This window comes from Aythya marila, assembly GCF_965140915.1.
Source record: "Aythya marila genome assembly, chromosome: 1".
NCBI classification, from domain to species: Eukaryota; Metazoa; Chordata; class Aves; order Anseriformes; family Anatidae; genus Aythya; species Aythya marila.
The window spans coordinates 3,450,223-3,474,510 of NC_139042.1; the positions used below are offsets into that span (position 1 = coordinate 3,450,223).

The window sequence follows — 24,288 nt, forward strand, 5'->3', positions numbered from 1 at the left end:
TTTTTTATTTTCCTTTATTCCAAACACCGAGGGGGGACAAGTCTCGCCGGGAACACTCGTACATGAGGGAAAAGCGACAAGAAGGGACCAGGGCCACGACCGAGCCCGGCGCCCCCCTCAGCTCCCCTCAGCCGCAGCCCGCGCGCGGGAACGCGTCCCGCACGCGCCCCCCTCCCCTTTTACCCCCCCGCCCCCCCCCGCGCAGCGTGGCTCGCTGCGCATGCGCAGTGCCGCCGCCGGCGGCCGTGAGGCGAGGGCAGCGGGCGCCGCCGGTCCTCGCCGCGCCGTGTGGGAAGGGATCTTTTTAATTTATTTATTTGTGTTTTTTTTTTTAACCGTTTTGCGCCTCTTCGCGCTCTCCCTAAACCGGTCAAGGGCTGAGAAGGGGTAATGAGCTCGGTATTTTTTTCCTTCGGGGTGGTAGAGAGGGGTTTGCCCCTGCTCGTCCTCATGCTCCCCCTGTCCCGCCTCGCTTGAGGGGGCCCCGCAGGCCCAAGGGGGGCTCCTGCCCTCCTCAGGGACCGAGGGGACAGGGCTTCCAGAGCCAGCACCCCCCTCAGCCTGCACCCCTGTCAGGCTGAGGGGGAACCTGCCACCTGGCAGGCTGTGGGCAGGTTGAAAAAGAAGCAGCTTTTCTTCCTTCAGGGGCTGAGCGCTTCCATCTGCCCTCTCTTTCCCTCTTTCTTTTTTCTCCTCGTAGGTTTTGGTGGGGCTGGAGCGGAGCCAGCGCTTCCCTTCCGAGTCCTGCTGCCCTGTGAAAGTCTCCTCTCCGTCTCGCCATGGCCATCGGTGGCATCTGGCCGTCGCTGCTGCTGATGGCAGGCGTCGTGGCGGCGGTGGGATTGTGCAGGAGCCTGGTTCGCCGCCGCCTGCACGCCCACCCACACCTCTGCTCCTTCCTCTTGGAGGCTTTCAGCACCTTCCAGGTGTGTGCGTGCACGAACGAGCTTTGCCTGCTCGGCAACGTGGAGCCCAAGCCTCACACAGCACTCACGCTCACCTACGGTTTCACCGTCCTGCACAGCTCGACGCTGACCGGCAGCACATGCAACCCCTGCGGCGTCTTGCAGCCCCTCTGGGGTGGTGGGACGTCGCTCAGGGCGGGTGGGCTGAAGATCGGGGCTCAGTTCGTGGCCGCCGCGCTCGCCAGAGTTTTTATGCACTTCGTCTGGAGGCTGGGGATTGCAGAGGCACATCCTGGAGCGCTCTCGCAGGGCTGCAGCAACCCCATGCAGACCACAGAGGTGCAGGCTTTCTGCATAGAACTGCTCTTCTCGGTCGTTTTCCAGCTGACCATCCTGCAAGTGGAGGCTGTTAAGCCCAGCTACCGAGTCCATTTGATCGCTCTTCTCATCACCATGCTCGTGTATGCAGGTCAGTCCTTTTTTCTCCGTTACTGCAATCGAGTTGTAACTTAAAAATTGTGAGAAGCAAAATTATTTTTATTTAAAAAGCCTCGTAGAAAAGTATTTGATCCTACAAACGCAGAGTTCATTTGGAGTTCATACAAAGTTTGCCTGGTTAGATTCTCCTGCAGGTGTGGCGTTAAGAATGAAGTGAGCTGTGCATTCAAAGCAACGTTAAATCTACAAGTGAATGTGGTTAAGAGACACCGGATCACTTTGAAAATAGCTCGGTGAAGGATTGTTTCATAATGCAATTTGATACAGAGTGCGAGATTTCATGCAGTGTGTGCCACAAAGTGATTTCCGAGAGGCGTTGTGAGGCAGCAGGGCTGCCTGCATCAGGAGAAAATCCCTGATTGTGCAGACCTGCGGGATGGATGTTCTGCATTTAAATGCATAATGCATATCAGTGCAGTTTATTCTGGTTAACTTAAATCTGGACGTCAGAAGCAGGGAGGGATATTTATGGAATGCATGCAGGATGAGCAAATAGTGTCGCATGATTCGAAGTACTTGTGAAACCACGTTTGTTTTTTTTTAAAAAAAAGGTGCTTTTTATATCAGGGCACCTCCAGATCTCGTGTCTCTGTAATCCTCCTTGTTGCCCTGTCCTTGCTTTTGCCTCTGGGTCACCTCTGGCCTCCCAGAGCTGGGACAGTCACCTGCACAGCCTCCCTGGGTGGCTGGGAAGGAAGAGCTGCAGAGAGGCAGCGTGAATGTTTGTGCTGGCTCCTCGTGCTCCTTGTGCTTGCCAGCGAGGTGAGAGTTTTGTCACTTGAGGGCTGCTTGGCAGGGAGCAGCTTGTCCTGGGAAGGAGCCTCTGTACTTCAGGGTGCAGGGAGCTGAGGGAGAGGTGGTCACGGAGCTGCTTGCCCCAGCTCGAGCTGCAGCTTCCCCCACAGAGCAAATCATCCAGGGAATGATTTCTGAGAGGAGATCGCTGCCGTAGCTGCAGGTATCCGCAGTGGTACTGAGCTCTTGTCCAAAAGGCTGAGGTGAATTATGCTCCCTAACACAGCAGGATGAAAATAGAGCCAAATTTTCAGATGCATTAACGAAAAAAGCCTCGCTCATTACATTTAGCTGAAATCATAATAGCAGAAAGATTTTACTCCGTGGATAATTTTGATAATTAGCGATTTGAACCACTTTCTCAAATTAATCTTTGAAGGCAGAAGCGAGGTGTCGCTGCGTTTTGGCACACCAGGTGTTATTTCTGAACGGGTTGGTAAAAGTGTAGCCAAAGATTATAGCACCTCTCCTACAAGCCAGAAAACTTGGATTACTGATTTCTTAACATTCCTTTGCTGCTTAGCCCATATTCCTGTAAAATAATACGTGTCATGCTGCTTTTCCCTCAGCTAGTTCATGCAGGGAATTCATGCCCAGTGCTCCTGGCCGAGCCATCTCTTTCTAGCAGGAGAAAGCTGCCTACCAAGTTGGCTTCTTGTCGTAAACTTGGACTTGTGACTATCCAGAGCAGTCAGTCTGTGTGTATTTCTAGGAAATATCAAACCTGCAGTGCCCAGGCCTGTTTCCCAGGCAGTTTGTGCTGTATCGTGTGCAGAACGCCTTGTGCAACCTGGATGTTTTTCACAGAATCACAGAATCACATTTCTTTCCACTATACCTGAATCAAAAATCAAGGCTATTTAAAAAAAAAAAAAAAAGTGTTCCAGGGAGCAGATCTGGAACCTAGTTTTATCCTCTCCTTAGTGGAAAATGTACTAATTCTTTCTTGTTCACCCTGCTCCACACTTCCTAGGGTTTGCACTCCTTGGTGTATGCTCGGGTCACAAAGAAAAGGTGAGAATGCCATCCTGCCCCTGCAGCAGGAGCAAGCCTGCTAGTTACTGTGCGCTCCTAAGGTAGGGTTGAAGCATCTTTAAGTAGCAGAGGGCGTAAGAGCCAAGATTCCTGCCCCTGAGGTATCCCACCAGGTGTGGGAGCAGGCTGCTGCTGTGAACACCTTTCTGTGATGGGGTGAGAGGCTTGGAACAGATCCTTACCATCATGGAATGAAACATTCACCCCAGAGTGCTGAGAGAAGCGTTGCTTTTCTGTGCTGAGAAGAGTGCTTTGACCACACAGAAGGAAAATTGAACACCTTCCAAACTGGTTGTTACGGTAGTGGCCAAGTGCTGGTGCACAGGGTTTAAAGACAGGCAGATCCTAATGTAGCTGGGCTAATCATTCTCAGGAAATCCTCTGCACCTCTTCGTTAACTCTTTGTGAAGAATTTGAGCACTTCTGTAAAAGAGATGGATCTTTCTTGCTCACCCAGCACCAAAGGATGAGCACCAGATTTAGGGAAACTGGTAACACCCCTACTTTACCCAACAGAAGTATCAAACAGTTATAATATTGTGTGAATAACGCTATTTCAATCTTTAATTTGAAAGATCCAGTGTTTTGGCTAGGAACTCTGAAAGATGCATTCAGTTAGAAAATAAAATCCATGCTCGTGGTTCCTTTGCACACTGATTGTGCCTCCAGGACCTGCGTTTATTACAGTTGTGAATGAATCAGAAATGTTAGAAAATACATCTCAAACACAGTATATCACATTTCAGCACATCAGTTATCTTCAACTGCATGTTTAAAAGCTATATCCCAAAGAGGAATGATCCTAAATGATCCCTAAAAAGGGACACTAAGGAGTATCTCATACTCGCATTAAATTTGGTTTGGATGGAATGTTAACGGCTAGCCATATCTCTGTGGCTTATACCCATCTACATTTGTTGATACATGTGCAGGGCTAAAAACCATTAAAATGGTCTTTTTTTACAGTTGACTGAGTTAGATTGATGGAAAAAAAGTAAGTGTTGTTAGGTCACTCTGTGTGCCCATGAAAGTTACTTAGGTAAAGCATGCAACTTATTTCAACAAAAAACGTCAAGTTATATAGTAAGTATTTTCAAAATTACAGGCTGTTCCTTTAACATTTCTTTTAACTTTTTCAGGTAAAAACACTCAGATTTTTTTTATGTTCTATCTTACACTGGCCAAATTTTTATAATAGCAGATATTGTACGAAAGAAAAAGAACCAAAACCTCCGATACTGCATTCATTTTGTTTCTTCTACAAAAAAATGAGAAAGATAAAAGGTTGTGCCTATAAATATTAAAGGAATTATTCAGAAGCTGAAGATGCAGACCATATATATGCTGGTGAAGAACATTCAGATATTTCCTTTGGGAAAATATTTATTAGGGGAAGAAAAAAATCCACCTTTTGAGAGCTTTTTATTTACAGGCAATATTACAGTGAGTTGAATAAAACCGGTAAGATATTTCAGAGCCTAACATACTGAGGAAAAAAGGATGAGCGTATTTTTAATTCTACATTTCTCCCTAATTTTGTTTTCTTGCTTTTAGTAATCTTAGAAGTTAAAATTACTTTCTCAGTCGTTGTGCAGAGCACTCACTACCTCACATTTTTGGGTTTTCATGTGTGCAGTATCAAAGATCCTACACTACTTTTTGCCATCAAATGATTTATCCTTTCTAGTACACAGACTCTGAGGTGCAGCTTTGTGTTTCCTATCACGCTTTACCATTCTTTCATGTTTTAAATGTGGTGTGCTACCAAAGGACATTTTAATCTAACAAATATTTTTAAACATGATAATACAAGTGCCCCTGTCCTGTGGTTTATATTCCAGCAGTTCCTAGTACTGAAGAAGTAACAGTTAAAACTAGATATTATGTTTAATATCTATTCTGAAACAGCATCTGCCTCTTGAGAGTGAAATTCTGCTCTTAAATGTGTGTTTGTGGATACAAAAGCAGGAGCTGTGAGTCTGTAAACAGATTAAAGTAAAGTAAATTATGTTAGATGGCCTTCCAGGCCACGGTGGAATTTGTTCATGTGTCAATGTGCAAAGTAAGACTTCACAGTAAGTAGGAGTTGCTGTTGTCAAATCAGAGTAAACTGAATCGGTCAGCAAGGATTAAAACCTTTCCAAGCTGCAATAGTGGTAAAAGAAATGGGGAGGAGTATATATAGAGAGAAATACAGAAGAGAAGGAGAAAGACCTTACTAAAACTTCTGGTAAATGATTGCATTCATGACAAACGAGGATTACAGCAGCATGGTGTGTGTACAAAGGGCAAGGTCAAAGCTCATGCCAGCTTATTTGGCCTAGGAAAATCACAAATATGTTTTAAGAAACTGAATAGATACAATTACACACTACGATACAGGAGTAAATTAATAGATAGAACAAATATGGGGCAGCTAGTAAATAATAATACCAAATAGAGAGCTTTTTAACGAGCAGTGCTTTTTCAGCAGGGTTGCAATGAGGGGACCAAATCATACCAGAATTAAAAACACTTACCTCCCAGCTTGTCTCAGGGTAATTGTAACTTAGTCCCCACAATGTAATATGTTTGGATCTCATTTAGAAAATGTTGAGGCAAGTTCATTTACATCTAAAGCCAGAGGGAAGGAAAGATGTTCAGCTGCTTTAAACTTCTTTAAAGAGAATGAGAGGGGTTTGCTTTTATTTTCTTCAAATAACATAGAATGAATGTGAAGGCTTTTCCCCTGTTATTGCCCTGAGATAACCCTAGAGTTCAATAAATCAATGTGATAACAGTGTTCTGTTCAAAAATATACAAGTCAGCTTAGCAAGAACAGCACTTGGCAGTTTTCTTGATTATCTTGCATATATGTTACAAGAGACAAGAGGTTTTAATAAAAGCTCAGTATTTGTTTGCTGACATTTGTGTAATTTCTGCCCTAAAACTGTGATGCAAGACAGATTATAGTTATGTCAACAGAAACATTTAACATGAACCAAACCCATATCTTCACACAATATTTGTGATAAAGAGATAAAGGCAGCTGTAGCCTATACTTTGGGTATTTTAAAATACATTTTAGGAAACTGTTAATAAGTTAATCGTGTGTCATCTGTTTAAAAAAGAAAAAAAGCTGTGCAGAACTGTTCATCTGTTCAAGTGGTTTCTGCAAATGCATTTTATTGCAGGGTAAGTGTTTCTTGCAGTGGTGTGTAGGTGTGTTTCAGTATTGCATTTGAAGTAGGTATTAAGCAAGATGGTTTAATTTCATACTGTTTATATTTTGTTTCAGGTGGAAATCTCACAGGAGCAATATTTAACCCAGCATTGGCTTTTTCATTACATCCAAAATGTTTCTATGACAATTTTTTGATTTATTCACTAGTCTATTGGATAGCACCATCCTTAGGTAAGTTCTTAATATTTTATGTGTTTAAGAAAATGTTACTTTGCACGTAGTTCAAAAATCAAGAAGCAGATATTCTTTATTTGATAGTTTACTTGTCTTCTGGTTTAAACAGAAGACACTGAATTGTAACATATGCGTAGAAGTCATTCAGAGTCAGGGCTTCCTTCTGCAAATGCAGGCTGTGTATTTTGAACTTAGTTCATGCTTTATGTGGAGCACCCATAACAGTTAGTTTTGTGAATCGAGCATTTAATACTGAGGTTTAAACACCAGTTTTATGCTCAAAATAATATATAGTGTTTTGATCAGTTTAAAGAAACAACCACGTTAGGATATAACTGCTTAGTTTATGTGTCATGGTCAAAGTCTTAAGTACTTCTGGGATGCTTTGAGTGGTATAATGTAGCAAGGGACAGGACTGCACAATGCTAAATGGAAAATAGGTAGGGTTAACTAGTTAGTTATGGACCAACAGTTGTTTACTCTGGAACACGATCCTTTTGGAGCTGCCTGTTGTTTCAGATTTTATGCCTTAGTATTAAAACCCAGCTTGAGATGTGCTGCACTGACCAAGGGCCAACTTGTAGATTACAGCAGAGTGTTAAAAAGGAGAAGAGGCTACCTGAAAGTAAACATTAGCCTGATAAATTTCAAAGAGAAACAAGTTGTTTAGCATGCTGTTTCTATCTTGTTTTGTGACAATATACAAGAATATGGGGATGACTAAATTAAAAAATATGTATATTTTTATTTTAAAAAATAATAATCTGGTATTAGAACAATATGCTCAGTTATTACTACTATAATATCACCTTTTTCATCACCATAGTGTCCAAACTTTGCAGTTTCCATTCCATGTTTTTCTCCCAGTCACTGTAGGAAACGATCTATTCTTAGTTCAGGAATAAGGAACACACATGTGAATAACTGGAATTTTTCTAATTTGAATTCTGGTTCATCTGGTACAGACGAAAACACTTCGTGCCATTGATTGTTTACAGTTACTCCTACCAAATCTTTAGCCTTCTGTTATATATAAAGAGACAGTCAGCTAATCCCGAGTTCTTTCATGACTTAATCCTATTAGAAGGCACGACAGTGGTATTGGAAACAAGGTGAGTCCGTGAAACATGCACAGGAAACAGCTCCTTGGTAAGAGTAAATAACTATTTTTTTCCTTCTTCATGCATTTTCTACCAGAAGTGGCTTTTGGTCAGTCAAAAATGGAGAACGAATTTCAGTTAAAACTATTTTTTTTTGTTGTTAAAGCTTGTAAATTTTGTTAAATTACATATCCAAACATGACGACTAAATGGAGTACTAATGGATGACTAATGTGTGCTGTTCCAGTTAATAGCTAATGAAATGTTTTAGGTAAAGCTTATGGGCATCACCCAGTTCCTAATCAAACGTAGGATATTCCTCAGAATTGAAGTTTAGCTTTCTGTTACTTTACCTTATTTCAGTCTGATATCCACCTTGAGATTGTCTGGCTTCTCAGTACGTGACCTTTACTATTTTCACAAGTGATCTAAAGAAACAGGAGAAATTCTGAAACACCGTGTTCTACTTAATTAGCGAGACACATCCTCCAGAGCTGCTTTGCAGAAAGCCTTCAGGTGATCTCAGCTTGAGTAAGAAAATCAACAGATGGTAATTCAAACAGAACCATGAGTCAAGGAATTTAGGATGTGGTTGGGGAATAATGTTACATTTCTATGAAGATGAAAAATTATGAAGATAAACAACAGTTTATCATTGGTCAACATAAAGGCAATACATACAGAATATATGAAACACTTTTTATATTTTACCAGGAACTTCAGACCAAGTAGTTGTGAAGATGTGAACGCTGGAGGCAGATCATTTTTTGCACAGTGGCACTACTGTAGCCAAACATTTCATTACAGATGTCAGGCCTGTGCATCAGCTGCAGGGCAGAGTAGGCTATTGGTAACATGAATATCTCATAAAGCAAGGGAACTTCATGAATACATAGACCTTGTTTTATTATAAACCGAGAATTTTAAGGTGCCTGAGGTGGAAGAATAGGGGAGCTGAGACTATTTGAAAACTGAATCAATGAATATGTGAGTGCAGATCTACAAATCTAACATGAAATGTTCAACGTGAGAAATTTAATCTAACATGAAATGACATTTTTCTGAAAATAACAGAAATTCTTCCAAAAGCGGACTGAATTATGAAGAAAATGGCCTGCTGTGATGATAAGAAAATTCTCATGAGAACAACCTCTAATACATAAGCAGATGATGAGGGAAAGGTTATTTTAAATGTAGTTGTAAAGACTGCTTTCAGAATCCATGTGGCAGTAGAAATACTTCCAGACTTCTAGAAACCCACAGAGTCATAGCGATACACTAATTTGTGTCTCATTTTCCCAGCATCAGCATCTTGGATGGTTAAATTACTTTGTTCTTGTTTGGGGAAATTCTTGTAGGACTATTACTTAGGGGTTTTTGTGATGTGGTATAATAACTACCATGTGCAGAAGCAGCATGGACCAGCATACCACGAAACTTCAGATTGCCTGTGCCACGTATGATACGATCTCATTTATGGGCACAGCAAATACTGTGAGGACCAGGAAACTGAGGCTATTCAGTGTTAATGGATTGATTCCCTGATCTAGCTGTAAGTCAGTTCTTAACCATCACTTTAACAGTTTTTTTAGAAAGTACTGTGGGAACAAGAGGAAGATTGATTATCGTCTTCACAAGAGGAGGAGGATATAGAAGTTTCCTGTTAGGATAAGCGAGTTTTCTAGTGTCTTACAGCCATTTGTGAATGTAATCTTGGAACTGTAGTTAAGAACTCATTTTTCAAAATGTTTTCACTGAAGTTTCGTTGCAGGTGATTCTTCAGTAACATTAAAACAGCTGATTCCTGAAATGAATAGAGGTGTCAGCGAGTGTTTATGGCTTAGCTTAGGCAGTCCCAAATTCTTGTGAGCACAGAGGCAGTGAGTACAGGTGGGACAAAGACGGTTTCTGTTTCACTGCCAAAGGAATTCATGTCACTTGTCCAGGCACAATCACACCATTAGTAATGACCGTGACAGAGCTAATGCTTCTCTTTCAGTACCAGGGAGATGGCAGCTACGAGTGGAAGAGTTGGTGGCAATATATTGGATGTGAGAGCAGTAAAACAAATCTCTCTTAGCTGGACAGGCGCCAGCTTATCCTGCCAAGTTACTGACACTACGAAAGGAGACTCAATGACTGTTGCTTTGGATGGGTGTTGCCAGAAAGATTGCTGTTGTTCCTTTGAAGAAATTTTTTTTTCACCATCAGGTTAGCAAACAAATGCCACAAAAGTCACTTAGCAGCAGATGTAAAGGGAGGAGGCTACAGGTGAAACTGTCACCTTTCTGCTCAGAGGGGAGGATATTCAGGTTTCCATCAGGTTCAGTATGTAATAAATGACAAGTACGCTTAAGATACAGCTTAGTAAAGAAACAAGAACTGCAAGTCCATTTGCAGTGAAGTGATCAGCATCTTGGGGACTTCGAAGACTTGCTCCCAAACAGGGAAGAACCGGTGGTAAATGTGGCCTCTTGGGCTGTAGTCCTTACAGTAGTTCAGTGGAAGACTTAGAAGAGTAAACAGCAGAGGACTTTGGACTTCAGACCAAAGTTCTGCTTAGTTAGGGAATGGGGAAGGAGAATTCCCTGGGAAGCTGCCCCAAAGGGAGAAATATCCTCGGAAAAGCTGATTTTTCCAAAAGCTTGCTGAGAGCTCAGTAACATTCTCACATGCAGGAACAATCTGTCGTGCAGTTAGTCTGGGAATTTTGACAGAAAGCCTCCACCTGTGAAAATGTAATGATGGATGGCATGAAAAAGGCTCAATGTCTTTTTTTTCCTCATTTTTCCCAAGCAAAGCTTGCTCCCAGACCTGTGTGTAAAACAGTAAAGTTTTGGAAAAGAGGCAGTAAATAGAGTAACACAAGAGTAACAGTGTCATCTTCCTTTCTGAAACAGAATATGTTGTTTTTTCAAGAAGAGGGGGAAAAAAGTTCTTAATCCAATTTTTTTTGTATTTCAATGTCCTTCTTGTGAAGAACCTATAATCGCTAACTACCTTCTTTTTTTTTTTTGCTTTAGAATAACCTCTAATATTATAATGACCTTAAAAAACAAAACCCACTATCTTAAAGCCATCTGTAATGCCAGCACAGTTATGGTTGGTGGAACAGACAATGCTACCCAACTCAGCCTTATCCCACCTACTGAGGAATTAAGGTTTGGTCACCATCACCTGTATGTCCTTCTTGATAGCAAAACAGAAGGTGCCCCCATCAGCTTCAGCTGGTCAAGTCTGCTGTCTTTGGCTTATAAGCACCAGAAATAAAACCTTCAGTATCCAAAGAAACACTTCATTATCAGCTCATAAGAATCACTTGCATGGTTCACTGAAGGTTTCTTTGTGAAAAAGTTTGTGTTTCCCAAAAATACTGGCTGGCTCTGCCCTTTCAACAGGAAATTCCATGCTGCTGCAACCCCTGCTGATGTAACTTGACAAATACTTTAACATAACATTTATTTTCAACTGATGCTGGAGAATTGTGTCCTTCTCAAAATACATTTAAATAAATGTTCTTTTTATATTTTGTCTTTTCAGGTACGATACTTGTGGCTTTTGTATGGAAATCCTTCCTCGGATACCCTTAGACGCCGACTTCTGAATTTTAGCAAAACTACTTCAAAAAAATAGTTTCAAGAAAGTTAAATTACAGCCACCTGCAGAAATGAATCTTACAGAAAGATGCTGAAATCAGCTTACACACCACCTGTCAATTGTATTTTCAGATTTCATGTTTTGGAATATTTCACTTAAAGCTTTGTATTCAAAAACTTACTTTGTAATAGCCTATCAGGATGCTGAGAGTACCTGCCAACAGTTTCTGTTAAGCCATACGAATGTGAAGGACTGTTAGAACACTGCAACTTTGTCACTTTAGCCGTAAGTGCCATTCGCTGACCTTAATTACAGTGGCATATAAAACTAAGTTTAGATAAACACCCGGTCCTTTCAGGATTTGATTTTACTGGATTCTTCCCATAAACGGCTCCTGTGAAAATGAAGCTGAAGATTTCATTCTTATATTGATCTCAACGTAATCCTGCTTGCCATACACGTACCTCTGAGAGGAAGAGAGGCTGGCTGCTTGCTTTTCTACTCCCTAGAAGAATCTCCACAGCTTTTTTCTAGAGGTAACCTACACCAAAAGTAAAAACCTGTAGGACCAGCAGTGTTTTACTAATACCCAAGCGCAGGTAAGTAACCCCTCTTTATTTCAGGAAGGCTTTGCCCTGTCCTCTCCCTGTAGTTTATTGAATAATGATTTTGTTTGAGAAGAGTGTTAATGAAGTACTGTAACAATGCAGTAGACACGCAGGTAAAAGTGATTATAGAGGGGAGAAAAAAAAACCACAACTTTATCCCAGCTTGCAGTCTTCTGCACACAGTAGAACAGACACAGTAAAGAGGGGTAAATCACATGGAAGGTGATGCATAGGTGATTTTATGCAACTCCTATCAGATATTTTTCTTCATTAAATTCAGTTTTTCACTTCACTAGATTTGAAAAGCAAGATGGCTAACAAGTTATATAAAAATTCCAGTACTAGACCCCTCTCTACTCATTGGTTTTTTGTTTGTTCAAACTTTGTTCCCGTTGCTGATCCTATTCAAAGAGGTACAGGAAGAGTCAAACAAGCTTTTTGCACTAAAATTGTGATGGCTGCTATTGTCACTGTGCTTTTTGCAAGAGCTTGGGAAATAGTTTCATTTCCTACTTCTTGCTACTACTTTTTTTCCTCATTTCCTACTACTTTTTTTTTCCTCATTTTAATTTCTAAGGCATGTTTAGATTATACTGTGAAATGAAATCACTGTTTGGACATGTTTTTCATATAAAACTATTAATATATTAACTGTGTTCAGTCACTTAAAAAAAATACTAATACCCCAAAGAGAAATAGAACTGCTGGGTTATCATCATTCAGCAGCACTCTGATCCTGGTGCGAGTTGGCTCGCGGAAGGAAAGAAGCTTCAAGGCAAGGGCTACACCCCAGCACACTGTGTGCCAGATAAAGCGTGATCCTTCAGCCATTTGGGTATTCAGCCATTTATTTATACCTCAGCCGTGGAGCTGTAACAAGGAACAAACATTACAGAGCTGTAACAAGGAACAAAGCTGAGGCATGCAACCTGTGAACACCACATACTTGTGGTCTTCTGCTTCTAAAGGAGACTTGTCAGGAGGCTGCTACCTGTCACTGCCTTGCTTTACTGCTTTTTATCCCTTTTAAGGTGAGCCATACATTGTGTGTGGTTTGATTTTGTTTTTTTCCCCTGGGGCTTGCGTTTCCTGGTATACTCAAGCCCAGTTTTTAGCCTCATTTCTTATGGAAATGAACCTTACGTAATGAATTAATGTGCACATCTCCTCTGAGCCCCTAAGGTCCAGAGGATAAAGGTCTCAAACCTCAGAGAGCGTCAAGATAAAAGGGAAAAGAGAAAGCAGAGAAACACCTACAGGAAGCCCAGTGTTGTTAGAGACCCTACTTCCACATCATTTTTGAAGGTCTGCAATCAAAGTCCGTAAAGCACAGAAGGCAGCTCTCATTTCTGTAGCTATGTTATTTATTTTGGCGTAGTATACACCTTAACAGTGATAATTGCTATGTAGCTGGGTAATTAATAAGATGTTGCTCAATTTCTAGTCACTGGATTTTAAGTTACTGCTAAAAAAAACAAACAAGCCTTAAATTGACTAAACTAAGGGAAAATAAAAGCAAAGAAAAAAGGAGAAAGAACATAAACGTTAGAAATTGAAAAAAAAATAACCTTTTTTTAGTAGTACAGAAAATATTTTTACATTCAAAGTAATTAATGCTTGTGAAAGGTTTCCCAGAACGCTTACAAATAGCTCGAATGAAAACTTTCATTAAAGATAAAACTTGCAAGTTTTGGACAGCGCTTAACCTTACTTGGGGCTCATCCAGATTTGCTTCCACCTGACCAAAATTAATCTCACACCATCGCTTTGACTAGAAGCGTTGTAAAGGAGCTGGACTTGGAGTTATCAACAGAAATTCTCCCTCCTAGAGCTTCCTGCTGCTTGGACACAGGGCAGCGTGCTCAGCACAACGCTGCAGCCACCCTACACGTTAATGCTGCCTGTCTGCTGTGATATCTAACACAGTCTGCAGTTTAGTGTGAAAAGCAACAGAAAGAGCACACTTCAGCAATGTAGAGTTACACCAAAACAAACAACAAGAAGAAATACCGGTCTCTTTTAGCCACAAACAGTAATTTGAAATTTTATGAGCTCTCCTTCTGTGGTTTCTATCAAGGAGCTAGTAAAACAGTATGATTAGAAAAATGCAAGGCCTACATGCTGCTACCTTTTCACCTGCGCCACAGAAAGACTTAATTCAAGAGTGAAGTTAATGTTGGTAGGTCATAATCAACACTTTTTCTTCTCTGCAGCTCAAGCAGCTGTTTGGCTTCATTGCTTTAATCCACTTAGCTCAGCTTTGGGAGGCTCAGCAACGAACAAAAACCTAAGTGTTAACGTCACAGAACTTCAGTTTTCCTTTCAGGTCAAAGCAAAATAGCAGCAAACAGTAACTGGCATTCCTGCTGCCCCCACGTGAAAATAATTCAAATAAAAGAAAATAATTCAAATAAAAGAAAATAATTCAAATAAAAGAAGATAATTCAAATGTGCTGGCATGGCCCCACGGCAGAAACATCACAAAGCAGAGAAGTACAGCAGGAGAAGGGCCAGCAGGACCAATCCTTAGTGATCTAAATTTGGGTTCCTAAATCTGGGCTGCGCCACAGAGGACTCCTATCCTACAGAGGCACTTTGCAAATATTCTGGCCCTTCAGTCTCACCTGTGGGTAACTGATGAAAATAGCTTCACTTTTACTATTATAATAGAGCTCAAAACTCGAGGGATGTCAGCTCAGAGCTCCCAGCAGTTTGTCGAGGTAAAAGACTGAGAACTGCAACACACAGGTGGCTGTGAGATACAAAAATCTTAGTTTATTTAACAGTGCTGTTAACATTTAATACAAAGACACAACCCAGTTCTCATTTTCAGGACTTTACAGGTTTTATTCCATCTCTACCACCCAAACTTTGCTCCCAGACAAATGGAAGGGACAACAGTGAACTGATACCAGTTACTTGAGGGGCATGAAGCTGAGCTTTGCTTTTCATCCCTGTCTGACCTTATTTTCTTTCAGCTGAGCTCTGTAACATTTCCATTCCTCTCCATTACTCAATGAACAGGTACAAAAATACAGGAAGTTCTAGGACAATCTAAAATTCTGCTCTACGTAAAGTTGTATTTCTGCAGTCCTAGAACTCCTTCTTTGAAACGACCCCTGCCAAGCCCCATTTACGTTAGACGGGAGAGGTTTTATTACTTGTTTTGTGTGTGTGTGTTTTTAAATAACCCCATAGTGGTCACAAATGTCAACCCCTTTTTTTAAACATCTATAAAAGCATTTATAGACCAAGATGTCTAAGCGCAGATCATTAAAAGAAAGGTTAACTCCCGACAGTCACTGCGATGCCTTCAGTTTTACAGCTTACTCTGCAAGTGCCACAAGGAAGAATCTGAAAGACACAAGACACCACGTTTACGTCAGCAGCACCACAAGAAACGATTATTAATCGTTCCAGTAGCCACCCGGAGGACAGCACTTTAATTAAAACGCACTAATTTGCGGGAGGATTGAGCACCTTTGTCCCTGACAGACCCAAACTCAGGCCGGCACGCACGGACAGCCAGCTGCATCCCAGTGCCAGGGCACCACGTCACGCCGCCACGCACCACTTGGGCCAGAACACTGCAGCCTCGTGATGCGAGGGACAAAACGCCACGCACCACGAGACCAAGTGGGAACGTCCCACCCCAACCACCAGCGAGTCTTCCAGGAGCTTCAGCGGGAAACTGCCACATCGCATTTGGGTAACGAGCAGTGACGTGTGACACGAGCAGCCCACAAGGGCACCGCTTCAGGGGCAGGGAGCGCAGTGCTCTCTGAGCAGTGATTGTTTTTGCTGCTCGGAAAGCCAAAAGGACCGAGCTGCTCCGAGAGGATAACAGCCAGCTCCCTCCTTGCCCGTATTTTGATGGCGCAGAACCAAGCAGTCTTTGTGCTCACGCTTGTTAGCAGAGCGATGAACACCTCCACGAGCTGTTCTTACATCACCCTTCTAGTTCTTGCTGCGGGTTTTTTGAGATTCCTTAAATTGCACCAACAGCACGAGAGCGCCCTGCGCAATCACCTGCTTTGCACGGAGTAAGGTGCAGGAAGAATCCCACCCACCAAAGCTTTTAGGGACAGAGCGTGGCATTTGCTTTGCCAGAAGATCAACCAACGCCACTTCCACCAGCATTTCGGGTTCCTTACAGAGCTGCCACCAGCCAGCAGCTCCCCTGAATCCTGCTAAGTTCAAACCAGGCCAACAAGCCCTCGAATCTGAATTTTAAACAGATAGCTGTTAAAAATGGCTGCTTTATTTTTATCTTCGTAAAACCACGGGCAGAAATCTCGGAGACAAAGCCAGCAGAGCTAAGCTTTCCATTCAGTATCTGAGAGTCACTGCATCTAGAGCTTGGTTTTAAAATGTGTACAGGGCCACCAGCACCTCGACTTTATTTGCAAGAGCTCTGACACCACAGAGGAAACACTAATTCAGGACCAATGGCTGGGATCAGCGAGCATGTACTCGGAGACTTTCAGAGCTGCAGGAGTTTGGGAACAAATTAAAAGAAGCAGTGGAGGAGGAGAGCAGACACACACACCATCTTTCCACCACAACCTTTCTCAGGGACCACAGCCTCTTCCTCAGCACCGCTATAACCTCCCTCTGACTACTTCTGACCCATTTTCACTCTTTTTTTTTTTTTTTCAGCTTTCTTCCTATTTGTCCCCTTTCCTTCCTTCCCCCTCAGCTTTTGGCTGTCTGCCCCACAGCTTCTTTTCTCTGGCAGTCAAGTGGAGCAGTGAAGCGGGGAAGAAGCGCAGCCGTGGCAGCGCTGCACATCTCCCAGTGATGTGGGGCACTTGTGGACCCCTACAAGAGATGATTAAAACTCCCCACGCTCCCAATAACCACAGCGACCTTCTCCTTCTCCCAGCTGCCGTCGTGCCAACACCACGAGACATTTCCCGTCCGCACGTTAGAGGTGGAAGCCCTCAGAAGCCACGGGAACTTACAGCAGCACGCGTCCTCCTCAGTGATCAACTTCTGCATCTTCAAACTGCCCCGCCACTACTGGTGCCATGTCCACCTCCATCCCATCTGCAAAAAAAACCAGCCAGTGCCACTCAGCGCCGCAGGCTTGGAGGGGACCTCAGCATCCAAAAGAGAGCGAGTGCCCTCTGCTGACAAAAGATCAGCAAAGCACAAACCACTTTGGCTGAACTTCTGAGAAACCCTGACGTGCTCATAATTCTTTTTTTCTTTTTCCAGCTGCATCAGCCGGTCCCTTAAAGACATCCCCACATCTCGCCCTGTCTTATTAAAGGACTTCAATACCAGATTTTAAATACTTCATTATTTTTTTTTTAAATGAAGTTTTGCTGTAACAAATGGTGATTGCTTCTAACAGCTCTAGTTGGGCTCAGCTGGAGAGAAGCCAGATCCTGAACAGCAGCTCTCAGCAATCAGCAAGTTGAGGACGGGAGCAGCTGCCCCGTGCTGCAACGTCAAAGAGCAGCAACTCTGAAAGCGAGCAGCCCTGGGGACTTTAATAAGGGCAGGAAACCAAGGAGCTGTACCAGAGCAAATAAGATCAGGGTGGCTAATAAAGATGATAAATTTGACTCTGAGACATTTGACGTACTGGCTGTTCAATTTTTTTTCCCAATTTTCAAGATGTCGGGGTTCAGAAACCAGACAATTTTCTAACGAAGGGCTGCGCAAACACAAGTAAGCCACCTAAAGTTATCTTTGTATAAAATTGAGTCACAAAGCTGTGGAACAAAAAGAACCTATGAACAACTGGCAAAGGAAATACGATTAAAAAAATGATCCACGCGAATCAGAAAAAAAAAGTGAATATTGTGTTTTTAGCTCTTCTAGGCAAGGGGATAGCTAGAAATCACAACAGCTACATCATTTTCAAACAGCAATCCTTGAAAAGATTTCAGGCTGTTCTAAAACACTGAGATTTATATAAAATAAATTAAAAAATACATTACTCAGGTGAAAGCAGCATGGAAAAGAAAAAAAGAAAATGTAGAGATCTTTCCATCAAAAAGAAATATTACTCCTTAAATACACACTTAAACAATTAGGAGCATTCAGAGATGGCATCCTTCAAAAAGCTGACTTAGAAAAGCAGGTAGGATGTTGTGTGGGTTTTTTTGGTTGTTTTTTCAATCTGTTGCACTACATTTCCAAGATCCTAAATTCACGCTGAACCCCAAACAGAACTATAAGCCCGCAGCGTGCTCAGCCCTGGTGTTTAGGGACCAGCCAAGCTGCAGAGCCACCGCACTCAGCAGTTGTTTAGGAAGAGCAAAGAGCGTCTTACCCTCAAACTCCCGTATCGAGTCCTCCGTCCTCACCCCAGCCATGTTGTACTGGCTGCTGACAGACTGCGCCAGCATGCCCTCCAGCCTCTCCAGGGTGGCCTGGCCTTCTGCGGTTAAATGCGACAGCCCCTCCTCGTACGTGTAGAAGGTCGGGATGTCGCCCTGCTCTAGCTCTGCAAGACAGGCCAGTGGCAAAAAGAACGTTTAGGTGAGATAAGTTGGTTTTTGGTTGTTTTTGTTTTTTTTCCCCAAAAGAAACAGCTCTTACGAACCGCGTGCCTCAACGTCGTACTCCTCCCCTTCGTAATCGTTGTCCGAATCCTCGTCTTCTGGGTCGGGGTGCAGAGCCTGGCATTCGCACATGGCTGAGAACATGGCTTCCACTGGGGAAAGAGAACACAACCGCCTTGTGGGCACGTGGCTGAACGAAAGATGCTGCCCGTTTCCCTCCAGTTGGCTGCCGTGATAAAAAACTCCTTTATTTCTTCACCAAGACCTCACAAGAAGCAAAAAGTCCTGGACTGAGGGATCAGAGGGACTGAGAATATTTTACCAAAACCCACTGAGTTTGTACTTAATAACATCACCCAACAAGCAGCCAGGCTAGGAGGAAATCAGATTTCCTGGATCCAGCCAAGTGCTTTATCTGGTACACCTCCTCGCGTACTAGATCCTGCAAGGAACCCTCAGGTTCTTAAAGCTTGGATACAGCAGCAAGCTCTGCACAAAACAAATACATTCACATTTGCAGAGAGCTTGTAAGAACAGCCAGCATTAAAACTTCAGCCCAGCAACCAGACCTCAAAGTTAATTAATAATAATAACCAGTAATTAATAACCATTTCCCTCTTCACTTACGGGCCGATTTGTCGCTCGGTACAAATCTGAATTCCGCTATAGGCTCAACATCATCGTCGCTGTCTTCCTCCTCCCCTTCGGCCATGGGAGCCTCTTTCGTCTCCTCTTCTTTAGAGAAAGTCAGATGTTAGAGAAACATGTTTATTTTGTCCAGAAGAGTCGGGTTTATTCTTTAGAAAGAATAAAACCAGAAACCTGGACACAAATCCACAAAAAGCACAAAAAACACGCTCCCACCCGCACTGCAGGCACCCAAGGTCCTCTCACAGCACCTGGACAACACTCGCAGTGCACACACAGACTTGATTTATGATTCCAGGATTCTACATTTCCCTCTCCTGAGCTCTCCTGAAGTACCTGAACGCACATCTGATCAGTGCTAAAGCAAAACCACAATTCACAATCATTTTCACTTACCTGTGTAGCTATATCTAACCAGATTTTTATATATCTGCCTCAAGATATCTTTACCTTTAAGATATAGATTTGATACATATATATTTTAAGTCACAGATGAATTTTACGGATCCTTAATAATCCTTAAAGCTTCCAGTTTGGCCCCGCCCAGGGTCTGACGTTTCCAGAAGCACCCAATTTCTCGTGTTCTTAGCAAGCCAGCAAGGGGGTGAGTAGAAAGGATCCTCAGAGCCAAGGACAACTGTGAGTAAAACCTCGCTTCCTGACCTCTGTGCCCCAGGTAGTTGAATAATTAAGCACAAGGTGGTGTTCTGGTTTCTGTAAACACAAAATCCACGCAGAGGATGGCTGCAGTTCATTGCTTCGTGGCTGGGGTCACCGAACTGACAGCTTCAAAAATTGTTTTCCCCAGAAAAAGGAGAATACAGTGAGGCTGTTGCACAAAGAGGGGCTTTTCTCACACACAGAATTGGCAATGCCGAGCACACTGAGAGGCCAAGAAGCTGCCAGCCTGTACCCCAAAAATAAAGCACCCGGGGAAGCTCCCCAGTCCTCATCCAACTGACATCCCCAGGCTCAGCTCGCTGCTGCTCCATCCAGCGCTTTGCTTTCAGGGAAGCCAACCCCCAACTGCCTTTTTCTACGAACAGCTTGAGAACAAGGCACATAAACACAGGGCACAGCAAAAACTTCCAGGGGAAGAACAAAATGTACCCTGCCCGGCTGGAAAATCGAGACTCCTGCCGCTGACAAAGTGGAGAGGTTTGGATTTAACTCAGCGGCTAAAAATTACAGGGCAGGGAGAGATTTGGAAACTGAATGTTTGGGTTTCTCCTAGCTGGAAACACAGAATTCACGGAGTTAAAAAATAAGAAAAAATAATAATAATGAAAAAAAAAATCAATCTACTAAGGATTTATAGATGAGAGCTATCACAGGAGGAGTTTCAGATTCTCAAACGCTTATCAAAATGAATTACAAGTTGGAAGTGATCTAGTGTGAAGATCTTTCTTCACACTAGGCACAGTTCACTTCAGAGGAAATACAATTAAAAGTGAGGAAGAAGAATATTAGTTGTAATCTTTGTAACGAGACTGTCAGAGAATATTAGCAGCACAACAGAAGGAAATAATGAGAAATATTAATAGTGTAAAATCATCTCGGGCTCCTGAGATTCCAGCATGTAGATAATTTAAAGAAAAATTAAAGGCCAGCTTCTAACCTTTAATTACAACAGCCAGGGGGATGAAGAGGAAAGGAGGCCTGCTGAAGACTGAATGCTTGTTACTCTCCAGCTGATGTGGAAGAGTTTGTGACACACTTAATAAAGATATTAAAGGGCCCACCAGAAAAAAAAAAAAAAAAAAAGATTTGATATATCAAAAAAAATAGAAAACCCTCAAGCAAACAAAGAAATTGAAAGCTTGTTTTCTGCAGGTAGAGAGCACGACTGGCCAAAAAGTTCTTTTTTTGGAAATGTGCAAAGATCCATCAAGCTCAGTAACACAAGCTATGGTCTTTTTGTTTTGTTTTTTAAGGGCAAACCAGGATGAAAGCTTCCAGGGTGATGGGAAGCAGCAGGAATTTACGAAACCCGGAGAGGGAAGCAACAGTGGCAGAAATTCAGTAAGGCAAAAACGATGCGTAAGCACTGGAATCACGGGGAGACAGCAGCCAAAGAAAATTGTTTAAAATAAGTGAGAGAGAGCAGAGAACCAGGCTGCATTGGCTCTACAAGCTCCTAGCCACGTGCCGAGGTGCAGCAGAACCCAAACTGCACGCAACGGGGAAACTTTCCTTTAAATCAGTTACCCCAAACCAAAAGGAAAATGGACAATAACACTTGAACAAACCAAAAATCAATTAAATTGGTTGAAAACACAGATGGCTCCCATCTGGAGGACGGGACGGCGCTGCTCGGAGCGGGCAGGAGCCCTGCGTGGGGCGCGTACCTTCAAAGTTGGCGTTGACCATGACGTAGAGGTGCTCCCAGGGGAAGGCGCTCAGGTCCCTGGACACGGCGTGCAGGCTGATGTTGGGGTAGTCCAAGGAGAAGCCGACGCCGGAGTTTTCCACCCAAGATAGGCGGCTAAAAAAGGGGGGGGAAAAAGAAAAAGAGGAGTTAGAATGATAGAGGAATCAAAGGTACCTGCGTCATGCCTGCAGAGATGGAAAGTGACACCAAAAAGTAACAGAGAGATCCCACAGCATAATGGGCTGCTTGAGCTCTCAAATGCTGTGGGGTTTTTTGGGGTAGAGGACGTCCTTTTTGTGGAGCCAGGAGCTGACTCGATGGTCCCCATGGGCTTCTTCCACCTCAGGGTATTTTAGGGTAGCGTGAGAGCGAACAGAAGTACGGAGCAGCAGAAAGCGAGAGGACAAAACCAACGAGAATGCCACAGAAGCCTCCTGGTGTCAGGAAACCAGGTGGAAAGCAAGAGCTGGTAAAGTGGGGGCGAGGATTTCCCCCCCACACCTCGATGGGGCAGCTTTCCACGCTCTGACAAGGCAGCACGTGCACCCAAAGGCTCTTTGTGCTCCGGGCTCTGGTTCTGCCCCTACAAGCGCTGGCATTTTAGGATGCTGGTGAAAGCTTCACGCTGTGCCCCAGACACGTGGGAGCTGGCTGGGGGACTCACAGGCGCCTCACACGATGTTTTGAGATCCAGTTCGGAGAAAACTCGGTGCTGTAAGTACTGAGGGCAGTGGCTGTGTGAACAGAAGTCCTTCTGTCTGCGGCCGAGCAGCTGAGCACAGCAGCAACTGGAATTCCGGGGAGATTCCTCTCCTGGAGGAATGAATGTAACAGCACCAAGTGCTGCTGGCCTCAGAGCCCTTCCAGTAAGGGTGGTTCTGAGTCAGAGTTAGCAGGATGCTCACTGTTTGGTGTGAATTTTAGGTCAAAACTTGGTTTTATGACAACTTTGCCAATGCACGGATAGCCTATGTTTAAGGTACTTTTCAACAAGTAAAGGAAACTCAAAAATTCATTAACAGCAGCTGGCTTCTTGAAGTGTATGGCTCAGAAAGAGTTTAAAAATAATTATAAAGAGTTACAGAACATGGAAGCAGTAGGGTTGGAAAAGCCCTCCAGGATCACCTGGTCCAAACCAACCCCTACCACCAATGTCCCCACCAAGCCCTGTCCCCAAGCACCACGTCCAACCTCTCCTTGAACACCCCCAGGGACGGGGACTCCCCCACCTCCCTGGGCAACCCGTCCCAAGGCCTGACCGCTCTTGCTGAGCAGAAATGTCTCCTCATTGCCAACCTGAGCCTCCCCTGGCACAACTCGAGGCCGTTCCCTCTGCTCCTGGCCCTGGTTCCCTGTGAGCAGAGGCCGCCCCCCAGCTCCCCACCCCTTCCTTTCAGGCAGTTGCAGAGAGCAATAAGCTCTGTCCTGAGCCTCCTCTTCTCCAGCCCAAACCCCCCCAGCTCCCTCACAGGACTCGCGCCCCACACGGCTCCCTCCATGCAGCGGTTAAACACCGCCTGCCCCGCTCAAACCCCCCCAAATCCCCTTCTCGGCTCCCCGCGCACCTCTCGGCGATGTACAAGGTGCCGGCTCCCAGGGAGCGCCCCGCCAGCAGCGCCTCGGTGTCGGGCTGCCGGTGCCGGACCCCCTGAGCGGGCGGCGGGAGCCGCTTGAGGAGCGCCATGGCGCCGCCGCCGCCTCCTCCTCCTCCTCCCTCAGCCGCCCTCGGAAGCGGAAAGCGCGGCCCCGCCGGGCGCCCCCCGGTGGGGCGGGAGGGAGCGGCGCCGCCGCCATCTTGGAGCCGTTCCCGCCTTCGCTGAGGGGAGCGGGGCCGCCCGTGTGGTGGCGTGAGGCACTGTGGCACACAGGCATCATGGCACGGTTGCAACCTAACATGATAGTAACATGGAAGCGTGGCAAGCACCATGGCACCATGGCATCGTGTCAGTCACCATGGCATCATGTCACCATGTCAGTCATCGTGTCACCATGTCAATCACTAGGGCGCCATGTCACCATGGCAGTCACCATGGTGCCATGTCAGTCACTGTGTCACCGAATCACTGTCACCATGTCACTGTGTCAGCCACCATAGCACTATGTCACAGTATCACCATGTCAGCCACCATGGCACCATGTCAGTCACCATGTCACGGTGTCAGCCACAATGGCACCATGGCACCATGGCACCATGTCAGTCACCATGTCACTGTGTCACTGTGTCAGTCATCACTGCACCATGTCAGTCACCACGGCACCATGTCACCATGTCACCATATCACTGTCTCACTGTGTCAGTCACTGTGTCACTGTGTCGGTCACCATGGCACCGTGTCAGTCACCACGTCACTGTAGAGCTGTGTCATCATGGCACCCCAACACGGCGCTGAGGTGATCTCCAATTCGTGGCAGGAATAATTTGGGCTATGAGGCTCTGTTGGGCTGCTAACAAAGGCAAAAATACATCAGCAGAGCCCCTTCTCAGCAGCCGTCCCCACACACTCAAAGGGGAATTTCAGAGGGTGGCTGGCACTGCAGTGCCTGAGCAAGGCACGTGAAGAAGCTGGGGAAGGGCCTGGGACACAAGTCCTGTGAGGAGCGGCTGAGGGACCTGGGGGGGGTTTGGGCTGGAGAAGAGGAGGCTCAGGGCAGAGCTTATTGCTCTCTGCAACTGCCTGAAAGGAAGGGGTGGGGAGCTGGGGGGCGGCCTCTGCTCACAGGGAACCAGGGCCAGGAGCAGAGGGAACGGCCTCGAGTTGTGCCAGGGGAGGCTCAGGTTGGCAATGAGGAGACATTTCTGCTCAGCAAGAGCGGTC

General features: G+C 44.5%; 2 protein-coding genes across 3 annotated transcripts; one reads left to right on the forward strand and one right to left on the reverse strand.

The window, feature by feature from the left end:
• The first annotated feature begins 250 nt into the window (after positions 1-250).
• On the forward strand, positions 251-11,953 carry AQP11 (aquaporin 11). The gene is made up of 4 exons (XM_082776147.1): positions 251-387; positions 701-1,374; positions 6,511-6,627; positions 11,271-11,953. Exons 2-4 carry the CDS (start codon positions 780-782, stop codon positions 11,318-11,320), a joined length of 762 nt encoding a protein of 253 aa, XP_082632273.1. The 5' UTR covers positions 251-387; positions 701-779; the 3' UTR covers positions 11,321-11,953.
• A 1,497-nt stretch (positions 11,954-13,450) lies between these two features.
• Positions 13,451-23,194, reverse strand: CLNS1A (chloride nucleotide-sensitive channel 1A). Of its 2 annotated transcripts, none has more exons than XM_082755962.1 (7): positions 23,038-23,194; positions 21,450-21,586; positions 19,081-19,185; positions 18,495-18,605; positions 18,222-18,395; positions 16,900-16,984; positions 13,451-15,289 (listed from the first exon to the last, which is right to left on the reverse strand). In XM_082755962.1, the coding sequence occupies exons 1-6, from the start codon at positions 23,154-23,156 to the stop codon at positions 16,917-16,919; spliced, it is 714 nt and encodes a 237-aa protein (XP_082612088.1). In that variant the 5' UTR covers positions 23,157-23,194; the 3' UTR covers positions 13,451-15,289; positions 16,900-16,916. The 2 variants fall into 2 exon arrangements, with proteins under 2 accessions (XP_082612088.1, XP_082612087.1); XM_082755961.1 differs by having other exon boundaries at positions 13,460-15,289; positions 19,081-19,188.
• Positions 23,195-24,288: the final 1,094 nt, after the last annotated feature.